This window comes from Amorphotheca resinae (genome assembly GCF_003019875.1).
Source record: "Amorphotheca resinae ATCC 22711 unplaced genomic scaffold M430scaffold_3, whole genome shotgun sequence".
In the NCBI taxonomy this organism is placed as follows: Eukaryota; Fungi; Ascomycota; class Leotiomycetes; order Helotiales; family Amorphothecaceae; genus Amorphotheca; species Amorphotheca resinae.
This window is the reverse complement of record NW_020194473.1, coordinates 1,802,865-1,821,330: the sequence shown is the minus strand read 5'-3', so window position 1 is coordinate 1,821,330 and position 18,466 is coordinate 1,802,865. Positions and strand designations below refer to the sequence as shown.

Genomic DNA, 18,466 nt, shown 5'->3' with positions numbered 1-18,466 from the left:
CCTGGAAAAGAAGCGAAGAATTCTCAGCATCGGCTGCGTCCATGTAAGGCATCTTGGGTAAAAGAAGAAGGGGAGGAGGGGGGCGAGGGAATAGGGGAACAGGAGGTGTCTTCCTTACGGGATCCATGATTGCGGATTGCAAGAATAGGTTCGCAAGCGCAAGCAAAGCAAAGCCGGATAACAAGAAACGAAGACAGAGCAGGCACCGGGACGCGGGGTGTAGCTTCTGGATAAGGGAGGGTTTGCGGTCACGGTGGTTGATGGCAGTAGCAGACAGCCGTCAATCAGCATGCAGAAGACACGCAAAGTTGGGATCCAAGGTCCCGTTGACAAAGGCAAAGGTAGAGAGAGGTAGGTAGAACTGGTGATAGACTCGACTTGGCTTTGCAGAGTTGCTTTCTCTCGCTTGTGGCGGCGGGACGCAATGACGCTGATAGACCGCGCTTAGTGGGAGGAGCTGCGGGGGGGTGTGCGCGTATTCATTCCTTTACGCCCTCATTTTCGGTGTGGAGGGACATGTATACACATAGGTATGGTGGATTATGTATTTTCTTTGTTGTTTTACGGGAGAGTACGGTGCCGTTTGCCTGGCAGGAGCTAAACCAGCTAATGGAGGCCAGAAAACGTCAAGGTGCGACAGCCCCTTCACAAGCCTGGGAATCATGCCTAAGTCCGGATCATGACTGAGGTATGATGGAGCCAGGATGCAAAGGGCAAGGCTGACAAATTCCGATACCTCCTAGCCGGCACAAGGCAGGCCATCGGCAGTGATGTTAACAATGTTCATGAGCACTACGCCCTCACTCACGCGAAGCGCTGCTGTTCAGTAGTCGGTATTAATAAGGTATACATTAACTGGCATTCGAGTGAAGGGGGGATATCCGCTATAACAATGACAAAACCACGCGCAATTACCCGCGCTCCCTTTTCCCAAGACAAAGAGCACACAAGGACACAGCTGTCATGACGCGGTCAGCAAACGCAATACCCTACTGCCCTTCAGCAGCATCTGCAGCAGCATATTTCACCGTCATTCCATCCTTTACATCTTTGCCCTTTCCACCGTAGACAGCAGGGAGCTCCTGTCCAAAGCTCTTGAGCTCTCCAGCCAAGTTGCTGCCATAACTAAGCGGATGGAACTTCTTGACCGTCTCGGGACTGAGGAAGATCTTCATGGCGGAGAAGACCCAGCCCATAACCAACGGCACATTCACAAAGAACTTCTCCTTCAGAAGCTCGGGATATGCCATGCTGAAGATCTGGATGGTCTCTTTTGATGCTGCGCGGATTGTTGGATCCATGCGGAGGAAGGACACGTTCAGGTAATCATGCACTTGAATCATCCGGTACGGGTCGGGCCCATTCTCTGGGATCTTCTCTGTTGCGGATGTAAGATCAAGCTCTTTGACTGATAATTCCATGAGCGCGGCACGCCATTTTACAAACCTGGATACATCATCAGACTTAATTTACCAATGGGAATTGACTAGAAATCTTACTCTTCGACATTTCCGAATGTTGCTTTGTTATCCTTGACTGCTCCATAGATGTTCCACGTAACGATTTCCTTGCTGTGGGTGTCTGACTTGGGGTATATTGTGACATATCCCAAGCCTCCAAACTTGGCCGGGTCAAACTCAGCCTCAAGAAGTTGAATGGGTTGGACGCGCTTCCGCCACTTTAGAGCTTCAAGCAGCTGAGCTTTTGCTTTAACTACGTCTTTGTTGTTGGCACGTAGGAACTTCTCGAGAATGATGGCTGATGGGACGTGGGTATCATCAGTGAGGTCTACGCCCCACATCTCTCGATAGTCAGCCTCCTTAATGATGGAGGGTAATTCGGCAAAGAGCTTGGACAATGGTGTTGTCGCCGATGGCTCGACACTCTTCTCGGGTTTGGCAGGAGCAGCGGCTTCTGATGGTACCTCAGCTGCTGTCGGCTGAGGTTCTTCGACAGCTGGGGCTGGGGCTGGAGCAGGAGTAGATTCTGCTGGAACTTGAGCCGTTGTTGCAGGCTTCGATTCTTCGACAACTGGAGCAGGAGCTGGTGCAGATTCTGCTGCAGCTTCAGCCGTCTTCGTCGCCTCCGATTCTTCGACAACTGGAGCAGGAGCTGGTGCAGATTCTGCTGCAGCTTCGGCCGTTTTTGTCGCCTCCGATTCTTCGACAGCAGGAGCAGGAGCTGCTTCTGCCGAAACTTCAGCCGTTGTTGTCGCCTTCGACTCTTCAACAGCTGGAGCTGGAACAGGCTCTGCTGGAATTTCAGCCGTTGTTGTAGGTTTCGGTTCTTCGACAACGGGGGCTGGAGCAGATTCTACTGGAGCCTCAGCCATTGTTGTAGATTTGGATTCTTCAGCAGCAGGAGCTGGAGATGGTTCAGTGGCTTCGGCCAATGCTTGTTCAGGTTTTGCGCTCATCTTTAATGGAAGTATAGGTGGAAATGAGTCGAGGATGGAACACGTGAGGATGAAGCTATTCTGAAACGCAGTGTGTTTATTAAGCTCAGCTGTAGATTTATCCTGTACGACAATATCTGCACTTCGCCTTAACCAACCGTTGAGGGTCGAAGGAGATAAATATCATGAATGGTGGTGGGTATAGATGCCAGCACACAGTCGCAGATCCTTGAACCGAAATCATACACTCGCATCCAAGCTCTAGGACGGGGGCGAGCATCATCCTCCCCCACCTCAAGGAACGAACACCCCTCTCCGCGATCTTTAGGGCACCTCTGCAAACAATCCTCCAAGGAACCTCAATTCCATTTTTGAATTTCGTATGGAATCGTCGGCATGCTGCGGTCGCTCTCGAAGAATGTCCCGAAGACCTCCAGGTTGACAAGAAGAGCTGGCAATCAAGCTGCCACGCATGTGCGAGCAATCCACAGTGCACCACCATGGAGACCAGCTTCTACATTAGACGAGTGAGCTTCCGCGAGTATAGAATAACGGCTATTTGCTGACACTGCTAGATGGGTTGCGAAGGAAGCCAGACCGATCAGTCTCAGACAGCTCATGTTCTTCAGCCGTTCCTTGACGGAAGCGCGATTGCTGAGCTCTGCAAATTATGTACGAACAGAGCTTCCTACGAGGTTAGTACTTGCGGACGTCGCCCGAGATGGTTCACACTGACTGACAGATCACAGGCTGGCCCACCGGATCAGAGACATGCAAACGCTCCCCTACGTGGTTGTCACGAACCCCTATATAAGTCAGGTATACGAAATGTACTACAAGGCGTTTGAGAGTTTCAGGCGGGTACGTGAGATCAAGACTTTGGAGGACAATGAGGCCTTCTGCAAAAAGATGAACCAGAAACTCCAGGAGCATCTGACGGTCATTCCAAAACTGGCCATGGGTGTTCTCGAGTGTAGAGACCTCATGAATCCAGAGCATATGGACAAGTTCATGAACACAATGCTACGTTCGGTATATATGGCTCCTCCTTAGCGACCTTGCATTGCAGTTCTGGTCAGCTTACATTACATGCAGAGAATCTCCAGGAGGGTGATCAGTGAGCAACATATTGCACTGCACGAAATCTTCAAGTCTTCTAAACACGTCCCCGATTCTAAATCCCCCGAGACCGAGTTTATAGGAGACGTCTTCCTGAAATGCAATGCCAAAGAAGTTGTAACCCGCTGCGGCGAGGAAGTCCGAGCCCTCGCAGCCGCTGCCTATGGACCCTCCACAATGCTCCCTGAAATTAAAGTCGTGGGGCATCTCGAAGCCACATTTCCCTACATCCTCAGCCATCTCGAATACATCATTGGCGAGCTGTTGCGGAACTCCGTCCAAGCTATTGTTGAAAAGCAAAAGCAATGCCCGAGTCCACCGTCCACCCCTCCGCCCATCGAAGTCACCATCTGCGAATCCCCGCAGCATGTCATCATCCGCATATCGGATCAGGGAGGCGGAATACCGAGAGATATCCTACCATATATATGGTCGTTCAGCAAAGGGCCACGGAGACACCAGCGCCTAGAGAATCTACACCAGGTGCCCAAGATGGCGGCTACGCTGCAGGAACTGCGGGTGGATGAGGCCTCACATGGAGGGCACACCACACATCATGGCTCTAGACATGTCACTTCGTTATCTTCGTTATCTAACAGACCACCAAACCTACGGCTGGGGATGGGTTTGCCATCAAGTCGCGTGTATGCGGAGTATTGGGCTGGGAGCTTGGAATTGCATAGTTTGGAAGGCTATGGCGTCGATGCCTTCTTGCAAATCTCGAAACTGGGAAACAAGAACGAGCAACTGACAACGCGGGCAAGCATGGATGCGGTCTAACGAAATCACAAACGCCATGAATGTATACGTATAATAAAATCAAAATTTCACAGGCTGGAATATCGTGAGAAGCATGAATTACATCGTGGCTAAAGCTAGAGTGAAGAAGCTGGGGGAAGCCAGCTATAAATTAGGCAGCTTCCTGAACATACTGCAGCAGAAAAAAAAAGGAAATGCGTTGCCAATGACCTGCTTGCAACCTCGACCCGCTTTTGCTCCCTAATCACAGTCCACAAACTTTGCGCCTTCAGACAGATAACTTAACGACGACCGTGGCTGCGGATAGCGCTGCCCTGCATCTGCTCAAGTTCCTGCTCCAAGGCCTTGATAGCAGCGTGTGTGCTCTCCAAGTCCTTGTTCAAGCGATCACGCTCACTGATGAGCTTCTGCTCCCATTGTCTGAATCGGTGTTCCTCAATCTTGACCTGCTCTGTGAATCGCTTCCTCAAGCTCTCCTCCTCTTCCTTGAACTTGGGGTTATCGAGCTTTCTTGGCCTGGCTTCACCGAACTTTCGCGTCTCCATCTGCGCCGCACGGTAAGCTTCGTAGTGTTGCTCTTCGGTGGTGTGGATCAAATCGAGCATGTGTGTTCGGATCAAGATGGAGCGAAGCTTCTTGAAATCGCAGTGATCCTCGTTCTCGACTTCCGCGACACCCCAGGAATATTGGCGGCCCTTGACAATGCGACCGTCGCTAGTCTTAACGTCCTTCTCGGAGCCAATGACCGCGAATGGCATCGCAGCCATCAGGCTTCGTGCATGCTGGGCGGCAGCCTCGTCGTCTTCCTCAATGGGCGGTGTGTAGATCTTGATACCTTGGGCTTCAATAACAGCCCGAATCTATAAATATCGTTAGTATTCATGATCAGATTGCTTTCTCGGGGCGGCCTACTCTTTGCTTGTAGCGAGCCAAGTCAGCTGGGCTGAGAGTATCAGCCTTCGCAACAACGGGAATCAAGTTGACTCTGGAGCTCAGTCTCTTCATGACCTCGATGTCCAAAGGCTTCAGGGTGTGTCCGGTGGGTCTGATAAAGTACAAGCAGGCGTGAACACGGAGGTCGATCTTGTCAACACGACGGGGTTGCTGCTCTTGCAACATGTAAGACTCATGCTGATCATCCAGGAATTCGATGATTGGCATCCATGAATCACGGTTGTTGACATAGTCTCCGAAACCAGGTGTGTCGATAACGGTCAAGCGGACTGTAGAACTGTCAGTAACTGCCAAGTCGAACAATCAGGTTATGAGCCTGTACCCTTGAAAAACTTCTCTTCCAGTTCGGCCTTTGTGATCTCGATCTCGACAGTCTTGTCAACCTGCTTTGCGTGTCTGCGCTTGTGGTCTGCGTAGTTCTTGATAGTGGTGGAGAAGAGAGTGTTGATAAAGGTCGTCTTTCCCAGTCCAGACTCACCAGCAACCTATAATACAAGATCAGTGCGCGCTCTGCGAGATGAACTCAAATATCGGGGGTGCTCACCATGATAGTGAAGGCTGCTCCTCTCTTTGCGACAATCTTGTGTCGCTGGTTTGGTAAATTCGCAATCCCAATAGGGGACGCGCTTTCTGCGGTAGCTGGAGCCATTGTGGGATTGTTTGATTCTTGTATGGCGCTGCGTGTGATGGTTCAAGACGATGCTTGACTCTAGGTAGAGAAGGGTAGACGATGAAAGGGAGAGGTGTGAAGAATCGACCTCGTTCAGGAGACTCGAGTTGGCAGAAATTCGAAGTCGGACCTCTGCCCCTGGATATTACTCTCGCTTGGAAGTTGGACCCCATACACACAAAAGGAGCTACGCTAAATTAGTCCGCATTCGTCCCGCCGTTCAGTTCTGGCCGTCGGATTAATAGACGGCCCGTGTTCTGGAAAATCGACGTAGGACCCAGAAAAAAAGAGTTCGCCCTCAAAACCTCAATGAAGATGCCAATCCAACGGTGACAATGAAGACGGAGTTCAAGGTAAGGAGCCCCTCGGTGCCCTTGTATTACTTGACATATACTCAAACTGCGCATAGTTCTCCAACCTTTTAGGGACGGTCTACAGTCAGGGGGACCTGCTTTTCAGCCCTGATGGGACCTGTCTGTTCTCTCCAGTAGGAAATCGAGTCACGGTTTTCGATCTGGTGAAGTGAGTCCTTGCAACATTCTCCTGGCTAGCTGGATCTGCATCTAACAAATCGCAGCAATAAGTCGCATACTCTCCCTTTTGCGCATCGAAAAAATATCACAAGACTTGCCCTTACACCGCGGGGTAACCTCCTCTTGTCGATCGACGAAGATGGCCGTGCGATATTGACCAATGTTCCGCGAAGGATCGCCCTTCACCATTTTACCTTCAGATCTCCTGTTTCGGCGCTTGCCTTCTCTCCTTCTGGGCGTCATTTTGTTGTGGGAGTTGGCCGGCATATCGAAGTATGGCATACCCCTTCCACTCCAGATCAAAACGTGGACGGGGAGTTAGAGTTCGCTCCTTTCGTACGGCATCGAGTATACACAGGCCATTATGACATTGTTCAGAGACTTGAGTGGTCCAGCGATTCACGCTTCTTTTTAAGTGCGGCCAAGGATTTGACGGCTCGAATATGGAGTTTGGATCCCGAGGAGGGATTTGTACCAACAACACTGGCGGGGCACCGGGAAGGCGTTCTGGGAGCATACTTCTCCAAAGATCAGGAGACCATATACACGATCAGTAAGGATGGAGCTGTATTCGAATGGGCGTATTTACCAGACCCAAATGCGCCAGAGCCAACAGAAGACGAAGAGATGCGAGATATTGACGATGATACCCACACAAGATGGAGGATTGCGGAGCGACACTACTTCATGCAAAACAACGCAAAAGTAAATTGTGTGGCTTATCATGCGGAGACCAATTTACTAGTGGCAGGGTTTTCGAATGGTGTTTTTGGCCTTTACGAGATGCCAGAGTTTAATATGATACATACGCTCAGTATCTCGCAAAACAACATCGACTTTGTCACCATCAACAAGACCGGCGAATGGTTGGCATTTGGCGCGTCAAAGCTGGGCCAACTTTTAGTTTGGGAGTGGCAGTCCGAGTCATATATCTTGAAACAGCAAGGACATTTTGACTCGATGAATGCCTTGGTCTACTCCCCTGATGGTCAAAAGATTATTACAACTGCCGACGATGGCAAGATCAAGGTATGGGACGTCAAGTCTGGCTTCTGTATCGTGACCTTTACAGAGCACACGAGCGGAGTTACAGCTTGCGAGTTTGCCAAACAGGGCAATGTGCTCTTCACCTCGAGTCTTGACGGTTCCATTCGAGCCTGGGACTTGATTAGATACCGAAATTTCCGGACCTTCACAGCACCAACACGCTTGTCATTTTCCTGTTTAGCTGTTGATCCCAGCGGTGATGTGGTCTGCGCCGGTTCCATTGACTCTTTTGATATTCACATCTGGTCCGTCCAGACAGGTCAACTGCTTGACCGCCTAGCGGGTCATGAAGGACCGGTTTCTTCACTAGCTTTTGCTCCTGATGGTAGTGTTGTCGTCAGCGGGAGCTGGGATCACACTGTTCGAATATGGACAGTCTTTGATCGAACACAGACAAGTGAGCCTCTTCAGCTACAAGCAGATGTCCTCGATGTCGCCTTCCGACCCGACTCAAAGCAGCTGGCCGTGTCAACATTAGATGGTCAGCTGACTTTTTGGTCGGTCTCGGAAGCGCAGCAGCAATCAGGAGTGGATGGACGAAGAGATGTTTCTGGTGGTCGCAAGATTACTGATCGGCGGACCGCCGCAAATGCTGCCGGTACAAAGAGTTTCAGCACCATCAGATATAGTGCAGATGGTACTTGTGTACTCGCAGCCGGGAACAGCAAGTACATCTGCTTGTACTCCGTCTCCTCGCTCGTTCTCTTGAAGAAATTTACAGTCAGTGTCAATCTGTCATTATCAGGAACGCAGGAATTCCTTAACAGCAAGCTATTGACCGAAGCGGGGCCAGAGGGTCTCATTGACGACCAAGGCGAGGCATCAGACTTGGAAGATCGTCTCGATAAATCGCTTCCCGGGTCCAAACGTGGTGGCGATCCTTCTGTTCGGAAACGCATGCCAGAAGTTCGAGTGACGGGTGTGGCATTCTCTCCTGCAGGAAGATCATTCTGTGCTGCATCAACCGAAGGATTACTGATATATAGCTTGGACACTATGCCGCTATTCGATCCCATCGATCTGGATCTGACTGTGACTCCGGCATCAACATTACATGTTTTAGAAAAAGAGAAGGATTATCTGAAGGCCCTGGTCATGGCATTCCGGCTCAACGAAGCGCCCTTGTTACGGAAGGTCTTCGAAGGCATCCCGCATAATAGCATCGGCCTAGTGGTTGAAGAATTGCCTACGGTATATCTGCAACGGCTCCTCCGCTTCGTAGCCATCCAAGCCGAAGAATCACCTCACCTCGAATTCTGCCTTTTATGGATCCAAGCGATACTGGTGTCGCATGGTCGATGGGTTGGCGAAAACCGGGGTACGGTCGAAGCCGAATTAAGGACGGTCAGTCGAGCAGTGGCCAAAATCAAAGATGAGTTGAGAAGACTGGCAGACGAGAACGTCTTTACGGTCGACTATCTTCTAAGCCAGCCCCTTGCTAAGGAGGGCGCCACAAATGGGACGACCGATATCCTGAAGAGCATCACAAATGGAGAAACCCACATGGTAGACGTGGATGAGGAAGAGGATGATGACGATGAGGCGGAGTGGATAGGTTTAGATTAGGAAGATACCAATCGGAAAGGGTTCAAAAGCATCTTCCCATCTCTCGATTCCAGAAAACTTTTGAGTGAAGGATCTTGTGTCACCAAGTGCCTGACGCCCATCCTAACCCGTCAGGAGGGGAAGTAGTTCCACAGTAACTCTCCCTACCTGGCGAGACGGCCACACTATCTATCATCTGGCATGTAGCAGATTCGAACTCGGTTCCATTTTTGATCTTGGAGAAAATGATTTCATCAGTGCAAGTGCTTCACATGCAGATGCCACGCGTCAAAGCTGTGATTGTGTTCCTTTAAGCAAAGACGTCTTTTAATTTTCGAAGCGGAAACTAGATGTGCCAATTCCCTGGGTAAAATATGACCGTGTCCAATCCTCGGATTCCGCTCCATCCCAACCTCACTCATCCAGTATGTCGAACGTCCGTCCGGCTCCTTCATCCGTATGAAATTACATAGGTATCTAACCATCATAGGTATCCAACCATCGTTCAATGAAAGCCATGCACAGAACCCCATACCCGTCTTGATACCCAACTCCCCCTATCCCTATCCCTATCCCTCGCCATCCCCCCTCCCCCCCCTTTTTTTAACAAAAAAAAACCCCTCTCAACCCCTCTTCCATTCATCAATTCAATTCATCTAACACGCACCTTCCCCGGCCTCTCCATCCTCTCCATCCCGCCCTCCAGCTCCAGCTCCCATATCTGTATCTTCATCTCCCTCTTCTCCTCTTCCCCATCCTCCTCCTCCTTCCCATCCCTCTCTACCTCACTCTCCCCATCCCCCTTCCGTCCCCATCCTCCACATACTCTCCTCCGAAACACAAACAACAAGATGAACACAAGCACAAGAACCGTAACGATGACGCTGAGCGCGATTGCTGCACCGGTGGATAATCTTGTGGTGTGTGATGTGGATGTGGAGGAGGTGGGGTGAGGTGGGAGAGAAGTGGGTTGGTCGAGAGATCGGGGTGTGAGGGGGGTGCTTGTGCGTGGAAGTGGAAGTGGAAGGTACATTTATTTGGATGTTTGATGGTTGGATGGTTGGTGGTTTGCGGGTTGTTTTTGAGGGGGGGTTGGGATTGGGGTTTTGATTTGGATATATGGATATAAATGCGCTCTCTCTCTTTTCTCTTTCTCTTTCTCTCCCTCTCTCTCTCTCTCCCTCCTCTCTCTTTATATACATAAACCAAAAACCCAATCCCTACCTTATTATCTTACCTACCTACCTTACTCTATCCAGGCAGCAAAAAAACGCCCCCCTACCTACCCCCCAAGGTAAAGTAAGGTAACCTCGCAAAGCAAAAGAAAAAAAAAAAGAGAAAATCGGTCAAACAAAACCCCTTTCTGACACACATAAGGTTACTGCGTCATCCATCAGGCAGCCATAGATGCAAGGGCGGGGGTTCAATATTTTGTGTGGGATGAGGTAAGGAGGGAGGGATCATGTAAGGTAGGTTTGCATAATGGTGATTGATGGAGGGAGGGAGTGGCTTGTGGTTTGTGGTTTGTGGTTTGTGGTGATGATGATGGTGATGGTGATGATGGTGCTTATTGGTGGTTTGGTGGGTTGGTAATGCGGTGCGGCTTCGGCCTGAGTCATCACACCGATGACTGGACTGGGGAAGGGGGATTACTGTACGAAAGGAAAAAAGAAAAGGAAATGAATGAATGAATGAATGAATGAATGAATGAATGAATGAATGATAAAATTATTAGCTAGGAATGCGTGTTTAAAACAACCTTCATCATCCCGTCCTTCATAAGCTTGGATCCCCACGAGTATAGCATAGAACGTCGAGCCAAGAGCAAATATCTTCCAACACCGTTTATAAGAGCAGGATATTTCATTTCTGGCATATCTCATCCCGTTTATCTTGTTACATTTGCCCTGTTTTAATTTCCTGCCTAGACATGGTCTGGAAGGTTAGTTATCAAGCCGAGGAAAGATGAATGAAACGTCGTTCAACTTCAGAGTCGCCATCTGCTACTCCTGTGGGGATCGCCTTCTCCGTACAGTATATGCCAGGTGAGGTGAAGCGAAAACCGCGATGAGAAAGAAAGGCCTGGTCCCTAGAGCTGCAAGTTTCACGTGCTATTCGTCTTGGTGCCTTTCCAACCGAATAATTGACGTGCAGTTAGCTGCCGTTGTTTTATCAATTTGGTATCTCGAAAATGCTCAAGCGTCCAGGGAGAGGTGTTGATCGCTCGGCCTTGTCCAAGCTTCCAGTGCGTGAAGGTGATAATACGTCGCCCCAAGCTATCTAAGTAGACTCTTGCCACCACCGATGCGTCAAGACTTGGTCTATCGTTATTCTAGCCGTCGGGTCTGGATTTGTCATTCCAGATATCATGTTCTGTGCCTCGGGGCCAAGCTCCTCCCCCCAGCGCTCGAATCTTAGTTCAGGCTGTTCCTTAACTGCCTCCTCAGCTATTCTTGACGCTCCACGTAAGGCAACACACCATTTCTCATTGTTGACTTGCTTAAGGAGCCCGTCGGAAACGGGCCCAAAATAGGAAAAGTGTCGAGTCAGAATCTCTTGTTCCGGACTGATACCATGCTTTACTAGCTCCTGGTAATTGTTTATAAGAAGCATCTCCCCGCCCCCAAGAGCATATATGCACTGTACACAAAGGTTAGCATGAATTCTTGAATTTAAACATGGCTCACCTACTACCAGTCCAAACGAGAAGATGTCTGACGCCTTTGTCACGCCCCTTCCAGTCTGTCCTTCTGGGCTTCGCCACATGGCATTCCCTATCGCATAAGGAGTCTGACGAGACTCTCCACCTTCGGATTTAAAAGCGATATCAAAATCGCCCAGGGCCACATCGGTGACTGTTTTGTTACCGTCTTTGTCGCAAGTCCAATTGACCAAAATGTTATCAGGCTTCACATCTACCAAGATCGATTCATCAGTTTAGATGTCTTGAAGGGCAATAATTTCTGGATTGTGGAGACTGTACCGATGTGGATCCAGTTTTTGCTATGAAGTTCTTGTATTCCCTCTCCTGTACGTCGCAAGATTTTTATTCGTTCCGCCGGAGGAAACTCCGGATCTTCCTGAAGCAAGGCAAGCAGGGTGCTTCTGAAATATGGCTAGATTAGAATGCAATCTTCTTGATTGCAATCGATGTGCATTCGAAGCCGATGTGCGCCTGCAAACTCGGCTGCGAGGCGAAGAGATCGATCGTAGAACGGCCTAGGTACGCGCTTGAAGACAAAAGACTCATTTCCGGACCCGAGTGAGATGTATCAGAGATATGGCTAAGCTGTGAGAAGGGCATGGCGTGTGAAACGTACTCGGCCTTGAAGATGCTGAGCTTATGGTCCTCGCGATGATGCTGGAGCACCTCGCCTTGAACGTACACGCGACCGGATTTGCCGACTATGGTGGATGCCATTCTGATACTTGTACTGTAGGCAAGCCGACGGAAGGGTGTATAGCAGGCAAAACGGTTGAGAGACATCAAAGAAGAAATGAGTCGATTTGGAGAGTAAGAAATGGTCGAAATTAGGAGATGGTCATATTACTGTCGTCTGGTCTTCGGATTTAGTTTTGACCGACAACGGGCCTTCGTCGTCATCCCGTAGCGATGCGACTGAAAATATCTCTCGACTGAGAATCAAAGCTCTTGAACTCTCGGTGGAAGTTGTTCTAGTCATCAGCTACATCTTTTGCCGGCCTACCCCTTTTTCAATGCATCACTCCCATGACAGCATTTGCTCCTCTGTTCTTTTCACGGATGGTCAATGTATGAAACGAAGGTGCGCCATAGATGACCTGAGCAGCCAGCAGATGGTATGTGGGTATTTGGAAAGAAGATGTGAAGTGGAGAGAGATGGACGAGCGGGTGCCGTCTTTGATAGACGTTGAAAGCCGCACCGGGCCCGTCCGCGCGCCTTGCCCGAAGCGGGCGGTCGCTAAACCCCGCGTGGGGAACTGAGATATAGATTGAAACCGTCCCATATCATACCTTACTTTTAAAAACTAATACATAAGTTGTCAATTTTTGAGCCCCATGCGTTTCCCCATACAAGACCTATAATACCCGAGATCCTCCCCTCCGTGGCTGCAATTAGAGACGAATCTCCCTGGGCCGTCGGTCTTCATAATCCTTCCAAGCTTCCTCAAACCCAACGCTTCTTGCCCAGTGATTGCCCGTATCCTCCACACTATCAATAACCATATTCCCGATCTTCTCCCACATAGGTCCTTTAATCCTCGTCCACTCCTCTTCCTCATACGGTTTCGAAACCCGCTGTCCATTAGCCACGGCCCTCCCTAGTTTGATCGCATGTCCATCATCGTCAAACTCACACAGTCGCCGGAAGATACCTTTCCAGTCCGTCTCGCTAGCTTCCGATTTGACAGGCGCGTATCCCGCGACCTCGTCCAAGAGGAGTTCGGGGGAGCGCCGAGATGCGTACATGGCGAGATCCACATAGCCCTTGAACTTGAGCAGGCGGATCTTAGAAGCTTCGGAGAGCCAGGACTGCGCGTTGAAGGTGGGGAAGAAGACAGAGGCGTTGACACAATGCATGTAGTAGAAGTCGAATTTGACCTGCCCCGTTAAGACTTCGTTAGCGCACGGTCTCCAAAAATTCGGGCCCGGTTTAATTTTTTGGTATACCTGTTTTGGAGGGTTCTGGGCTGTAGCTGTAAAGTATATCGCGGCGTTGGTCATCTCGGCCGTCTTCTTCTCGAGCTCTCCTGGAGACACCGTCCACTGGCTTGCGTAACGGATCATCTCATCCGCTGCGCGCCCCAGCGTCCCATCACGTAGCTTATTCGGATCGCTCCACCAAGCAGCCGTAGATAGCTTCTTGTCGGCTCTAATTTCGTCAAGCAGCTGCGGGAGAGTTTTGGTGCTTGGGGACGTCGAAGCTTTCTCGACTCGGAGGAGGTAATCCCCGGTCCATGAGTCGTGCGTGGCAGCTTGGGCTAATGCTTCCGCGATGATTGCCGGCTGGTGAAATTCAATTCCAAACCCGAGGTGTATGAGAGGATGCAAAAATCCTATGTGGCGGTCAGTACCGTGAGGTCTCAATATGCTTGAGTGGAGACATACCAGAATACATCCGAGTCAACAGATCATCAGCTCGCTCATCCCCCGCGAAAAGGTACTCATTCAGCACGTTCTCCCATCCCTTCTTCTCCATCTCCTTCTGCCAGAAGACGAGGAAGTCGCGATAGTATTTGCCCTGTCCGAGATACGTCTTGAAATGGTCCGGACTGGCCGCCATGTCTTGGACAACACTGTCCTCGAGTAGAACAGCGGGCCGCTGGTAGGAGGCATTCTGCATGTAGTGCCTCTCGATAGCAGAAGCCGGGGCTCCCAGCCCGTAAAGAGTGAGAAGGTGATGCGCAATGTGATTGTGAAAGCCGGTGTCGTTGAAGTAGATGTGATGCCTCTGGATCACGTGTTAGTCACGATCCCTAAGTCCCTTGACACGAGTGATCAGTACATCGTGGTTTTCCTGGAGCAGCTCCGACGTCCTCTCTGCCGCTGCTGTACTCTGGGGCTTGAAGGGCACGATGCCGGTATCCTCGACCGTCAAATGGATCTTGTCCGGCGCAGCCATGATTTCGTTTAGTCCACTGGGAACCCTCCGCCACTCCTGAAAGGTCGATGCCGTGGTTGTTGTCCGGAACTGAGCAGGATGGGAGAGACAGGGCAGGAATCGCGGGTTCTTCGCATGCAGCGTGGAAGATGGAAAGCACAGTGTCTTGGTTTTGCATCTCCGCATCTTGCATTCGCAAACGACACGTTATACCATCTTATTATATGTGTGCATCAGGGATCCCTCACACAGGATCTGCTTTATCATCACAGGGCATGTTTGGGTTACGTCAAGTGAGGGGGAGCTTTCCCCCGCATTGCCCGGCTGACATGGCTGCCGGTTTGTTCTATGTGGATTCCAATCGTCTCGAATAGCTGTCTTGTGGGCTGGGGGCTCAAGAGCAATCGCTGCCGTGGCCGAGGGGATTCTGCTGGTTCCTATGCCGTGGCGAGGGCGCGTGTTGGCTCTTGGAGACGGGAGTGGAGAATGGTTGGCAAGCGACTGCGCGAGGCATGGAAGATCAATCAACTGGCAATCAAGAACGGAATCATTTCAGATATCACTCACTGATGCCGTCAGTCATGCAAGAACTGACAATCACCTGCCTCTCCATCCCTACGTACTGGAGAAGTTGTTTGTATATTTGAATATTTGAAGAATTAGTAAATAATAGTAAGTGAGAGGCTGGCCTGACCCGCGTCGCTTATTCTTGGATATGACGAAGGTCTCAATGGACCTCAGATCATGCGATTCCGGGATATCCAGCCTTGCCTTTTCCATCTTCCTGCTATTGCCGTCTTTTCTTTTTTCTTTTTTCTTTCTCGCTTTTCCTCCCAATATTCTCCTATTCTCCCTCCTCTGTTTCTCTCTTCTTTTTTTCCCTTCTCACGTCTTGCTTGGCTCCATGTCTCCTTGGCCATCATGACGTCGTTTCAGGACAGTGTAACTGTTGCGAGCTCCGCCGCTCTCCGTATCGTCGCCTATGTCTTTCTAAGATGGATACCGGCAAGTGTATGTAGCACCTGTGCCTCCTTGCAGTTACGTCCCGCGCTGAGAACCATTGCACCAGTTTTTGCCCAACGTCATCTGGACCCTTTTCGCCATTTACATCCCCTCCTTTCTCACAAGCTTCTTCACGCGGTCACCATACCAGGTCTTGGAGGATGAAATCCGCGTCACTATAGCAGAGACAGAGACTGAGGATCCGTCAACCGCTCCGCCGTCGACAGCTGGCGCTTCTCGAGATCCTGGCACGGGAGACAGGCCGGCACGTTTTGAGGAAGTGGAAGTGGATGAAACGGTGGTGGTAAAGAAAAGGTCACCCCGGCCATGGCGGACAATGTTGACAGGGCTCCCAAGCCCTACCTCTACGTTATGGTCTCTGGCTACACTGTTGGTCAATGTTCTCCTGGTTTTGGCTGCAGCAGATCTCGTGTACCGGGCAAAGCTCTTCTACCCGAGTCATGATCTTTCATTTGCTCGGATGGGGTATATTTCGCCAACGGAGGCCAATTTGCTCATTCGAGAGCCACATCCATCTCAATTGCCAATCTCTGTCTCGTACCGACTTGTGACTCCTCCTGCTGCATACGAGGACCCGGCATGGCAACCTGCCGGCACCATCACATCCCTTGGAAGTGACACAGATTATACTGGCGTGGTAACCTTTCCTATTCCCATTCATCCAGATAGGACTTATCAATGGGCTACTTCCAACAATCACACCGGATTTTTCACTGTCCCTCCTAAGCCTGGACAGGTTCCGAAAACGTATGATTCCCTGAGGGCATTTCTTCTTTCCACATATCATCCTGACCTGCCAGGACATTCTCTTTGAGGTTTCCCCCCGAGGAAGCATGTTCACTATTCTTACTACCTTTCTTATCATGCGATTGCTAACCCCTGTTTTCTAGAGGGTTCACATTCTTGACCACCAGCTGCATCAAGGCCCGGTTCCCGTATAATCCACTTGATCAACACCCGTTGAGTATGCCCGGATTCAGGTACATGGCAGATGTTATCAAGTCCATTCCAGGAGGCGCACAATTCATGCTCTTCCTTGGGGATTTCATTTACATTGATGTCCCAAAGAGATTTGGTGTCACTGTCGAGGATTACCGCAGGGAGTATAGACAAGTCTACGCATCACCTGATTGGCCGGCTGTGGGTCAGAATTTAAGCTGGATCCACGTCTTGGATGACCATGAAATCGAGAATGATTGGGACAAAAATACCACCGGTGTGTATAAGGCTGCGTCTGATCCTTGGCACCACTATCAAACTGCGGTAAATCCACCAAAGGCACGCCAAGCCGGGAACTATTACCAAGCTAGGGAGGGTGCAACCTATTTTGAATTTACCCAGGGTCCAGCATCATTTTTCATGATGGATACCAGAACTTATCGAGATTCATCTAGCCGACTCCCTGCGAACAGTACTGAGAAGACCATGCTTGGATCTGAGCAACTTGAGGATCTTCTAGCATTTTTGGCTAAGCCAGAACCAAAAGGCGTTAAATGGAAGATTATTGCTTCCAGCGTCCCATTTACGAAAAATTGGCGCTTGAATGCGCAGGATACCTGGGCTGGGTATCTCGGCGAACGTCAAAAAATCCTGGAAGCGATGTGGGATGTAGGTCTTCAAGGCGGTGTTGGCGTCGTTATTGTATCTGGCGATCGACATGAGTTTGCGGCCACTGCTTTCCCACCACCAGTTGGTGGGAAGTGGCCGGTCAGTGCAACGGTCCATGAATTTTCGACGAGCCCGTTGAATCAATTCTATCTACCAATACCATCTTATTTCCAAACGGACGAGGAAGATGTCAAAGTGAAGTAAGTTTGAATTGTCCAAAGCGTTTATCCCAAGCTAACGGGACCCAGGTATATTCCTAATGGAAATTCAAAGGTGGGAGCTATTACTATTGATAATACCTCTAGTGACCAGAGTATCTTGAAGTTCCGTCTGTATATAGACGGGGTTGAGGCTTGGTCCTCAGTTCTCCTCTCGCCTCCCTCAATAGCAGGGAGCCGCAGGGACAAGGATGTTCTCTGGGGTTAGAAATAGAATGGATCTATTAGAGGAAATATTCAAAGCGGCGTTAGGGGTTCGAGATATAGACTGTCACTTGGAATCATGTATTCAAATCAAAGCCGCGTGAGTTCAGAGAGCAAGTGCTAAGACTTGCTATTCGGTCATTTCCCCGTGCTTGTGCTTATACCGGTAGGTCTTTTGATCTGGATGCTATTGCAGGTATTGTTGGCAAAGAAATCATCAATAGTACGATTGTCTTTGTTGGTTGTCAATAGTCTTGTCATTCACGATTTCCTATTGTCGTTAGTCTTAGTATTGTTCTTTGGAATTTCTTGCTGTTCAACTCAAATTCACCAAATTCACTCAAGAGCTTCGAATCGGTAGCCGATATAAAGACCCTCTTCTACCACCGATCCTCCTCTTCTTCTTCCTCTCTACAAAATTTTCCATTCTCCAACCGACTTGCAAGTCAGTCAAGCACTTGACAATTCTTCAACCTTTCGATCGTCTTTACCGTCTACCAATACCCAATCCACACATTTACTCTCACGTCTTCTACCTCTACCTCTTTCTCATTCCAACCACCTCCGAACTACCTTCGATACGTATCGCGATACCTATCGCACATATTGGACGTCTTCCATAACGAGACTCTCCAGTCTACTCTAACACACACATCAAACTCATGTAAGTTGCTGTCCGTCCTTCCCTTTCCCTGCGCATTATCTACAGTATCAATGTCAGACGCTCTTGTGCCTAAGGCCTTCCCCTTCCCCCTTCCCTATCACCATTGCTTCATTCGAGTCCCCAGCATTGCTTCAAGCCTTCCTCA

The 18,466-nt window shown here is 49.8% G+C and overlaps 8 protein-coding genes across 8 annotated transcripts; 3 read left to right on the top strand and 5 right to left on the bottom strand.

Annotated features, from left to right (window-relative positions):
- Nucleotides 1-989: 989 nt before the first annotated feature.
- On the bottom strand, nt 990-2,332 carry M430DRAFT_97940 (hypothetical protein; the record flags this gene model as incomplete). The annotated part of the gene is made up of 2 exons (XM_024870080.1): nt 990-1,446; nt 1,500-2,332. 2 exons carry the CDS (start codon nt 2,330-2,332, stop codon nt 990-992), a joined length of 1,290 nt encoding a protein of 429 aa, XP_024723351.1.
- A 332-nt stretch (nt 2,333-2,664) lies between these two features.
- Nucleotides 2,665-4,432, top strand: M430DRAFT_33832 (hypothetical protein). The gene is made up of 4 exons (XM_024866440.1): nt 2,665-2,922; nt 2,971-3,090; nt 3,145-3,427; nt 3,491-4,432. The coding sequence occupies exons 1-4, from the start codon at nt 2,792-2,794 to the stop codon at nt 4,292-4,294; spliced, it is 1,338 nt and encodes a 445-aa protein (XP_024723350.1). The 5' UTR covers nt 2,665-2,791; the 3' UTR covers nt 4,295-4,432.
- A 122-nt stretch (nt 4,433-4,554) lies between these two features.
- M430DRAFT_40490 (hypothetical protein) lies at nt 4,555-5,981 on the bottom strand (the record flags this gene model as incomplete). The annotated part of the gene is made up of 4 exons (XM_024867402.1): nt 5,772-5,981; nt 5,550-5,712; nt 5,186-5,496; nt 4,555-5,133 (listed from the first exon to the last, which is right to left on the bottom strand). Exons 1-4 carry the CDS (start codon nt 5,874-5,876, stop codon nt 4,555-4,557), a joined length of 1,158 nt encoding a protein of 385 aa, XP_024723349.1. The 5' UTR covers nt 5,877-5,981.
- A 232-nt stretch (nt 5,982-6,213) lies between these two features.
- M430DRAFT_136089 (hypothetical protein) lies at nt 6,214-9,232 on the top strand. The gene is made up of 3 exons (XM_024862442.1): nt 6,214-6,250; nt 6,307-6,419; nt 6,475-9,232. The coding sequence occupies exons 1-3, from the start codon at nt 6,233-6,235 to the stop codon at nt 9,041-9,043; spliced, it is 2,700 nt and encodes an 899-aa protein (XP_024723348.1). The 5' UTR covers nt 6,214-6,232; the 3' UTR covers nt 9,044-9,232.
- Nucleotides 9,233-9,437: 205 nt separating this feature from the next.
- On the bottom strand, nt 9,438-10,698 carry M430DRAFT_64941 (hypothetical protein). The gene has a single exon (XM_024869137.1). It carries the CDS (start codon nt 10,222-10,224, stop codon nt 9,808-9,810), a length of 417 nt encoding a protein of 138 aa, XP_024723347.1. The 5' UTR covers nt 10,225-10,698; the 3' UTR covers nt 9,438-9,807.
- A 405-nt stretch (nt 10,699-11,103) lies between these two features.
- Nucleotides 11,104-12,443, bottom strand: M430DRAFT_273866 (hypothetical protein; the record flags this gene model as incomplete). Its single annotated transcript, XM_024865597.1, has 4 exons — nt 11,104-11,662; nt 11,714-11,937; nt 12,006-12,138; nt 12,393-12,443. The coding sequence occupies 4 exons, from the start codon at nt 12,441-12,443 to the stop codon at nt 11,303-11,305; spliced, it is 768 nt and encodes a 255-aa protein (XP_024723346.1). The 3' UTR covers nt 11,104-11,302.
- A 525-nt stretch (nt 12,444-12,968) lies between these two features.
- M430DRAFT_33828 (hypothetical protein) lies at nt 12,969-14,938 on the bottom strand. The gene is made up of 4 exons (XM_024866439.1): nt 14,509-14,938; nt 14,112-14,454; nt 13,674-14,059; nt 12,969-13,604 (listed from the first exon to the last, which is right to left on the bottom strand). Exons 1-4 carry the CDS (start codon nt 14,623-14,625, stop codon nt 13,119-13,121), a joined length of 1,332 nt encoding a protein of 443 aa, XP_024723345.1. The 5' UTR covers nt 14,626-14,938; the 3' UTR covers nt 12,969-13,118.
- A 458-nt stretch (nt 14,939-15,396) lies between these two features.
- M430DRAFT_117336 (hypothetical protein) lies at nt 15,397-17,772 on the top strand. Its single transcript, XM_024861665.1, has 4 exons — nt 15,397-15,615; nt 15,674-16,374; nt 16,518-17,435; nt 17,484-17,772. The coding sequence occupies exons 1-4, from the start codon at nt 15,526-15,528 to the stop codon at nt 17,659-17,661; spliced, it is 1,887 nt and encodes a 628-aa protein (XP_024723344.1). The 5' UTR covers nt 15,397-15,525; the 3' UTR covers nt 17,662-17,772.
- The last annotated feature ends 694 nt before the right edge of the window (nt 17,773-18,466 follow it).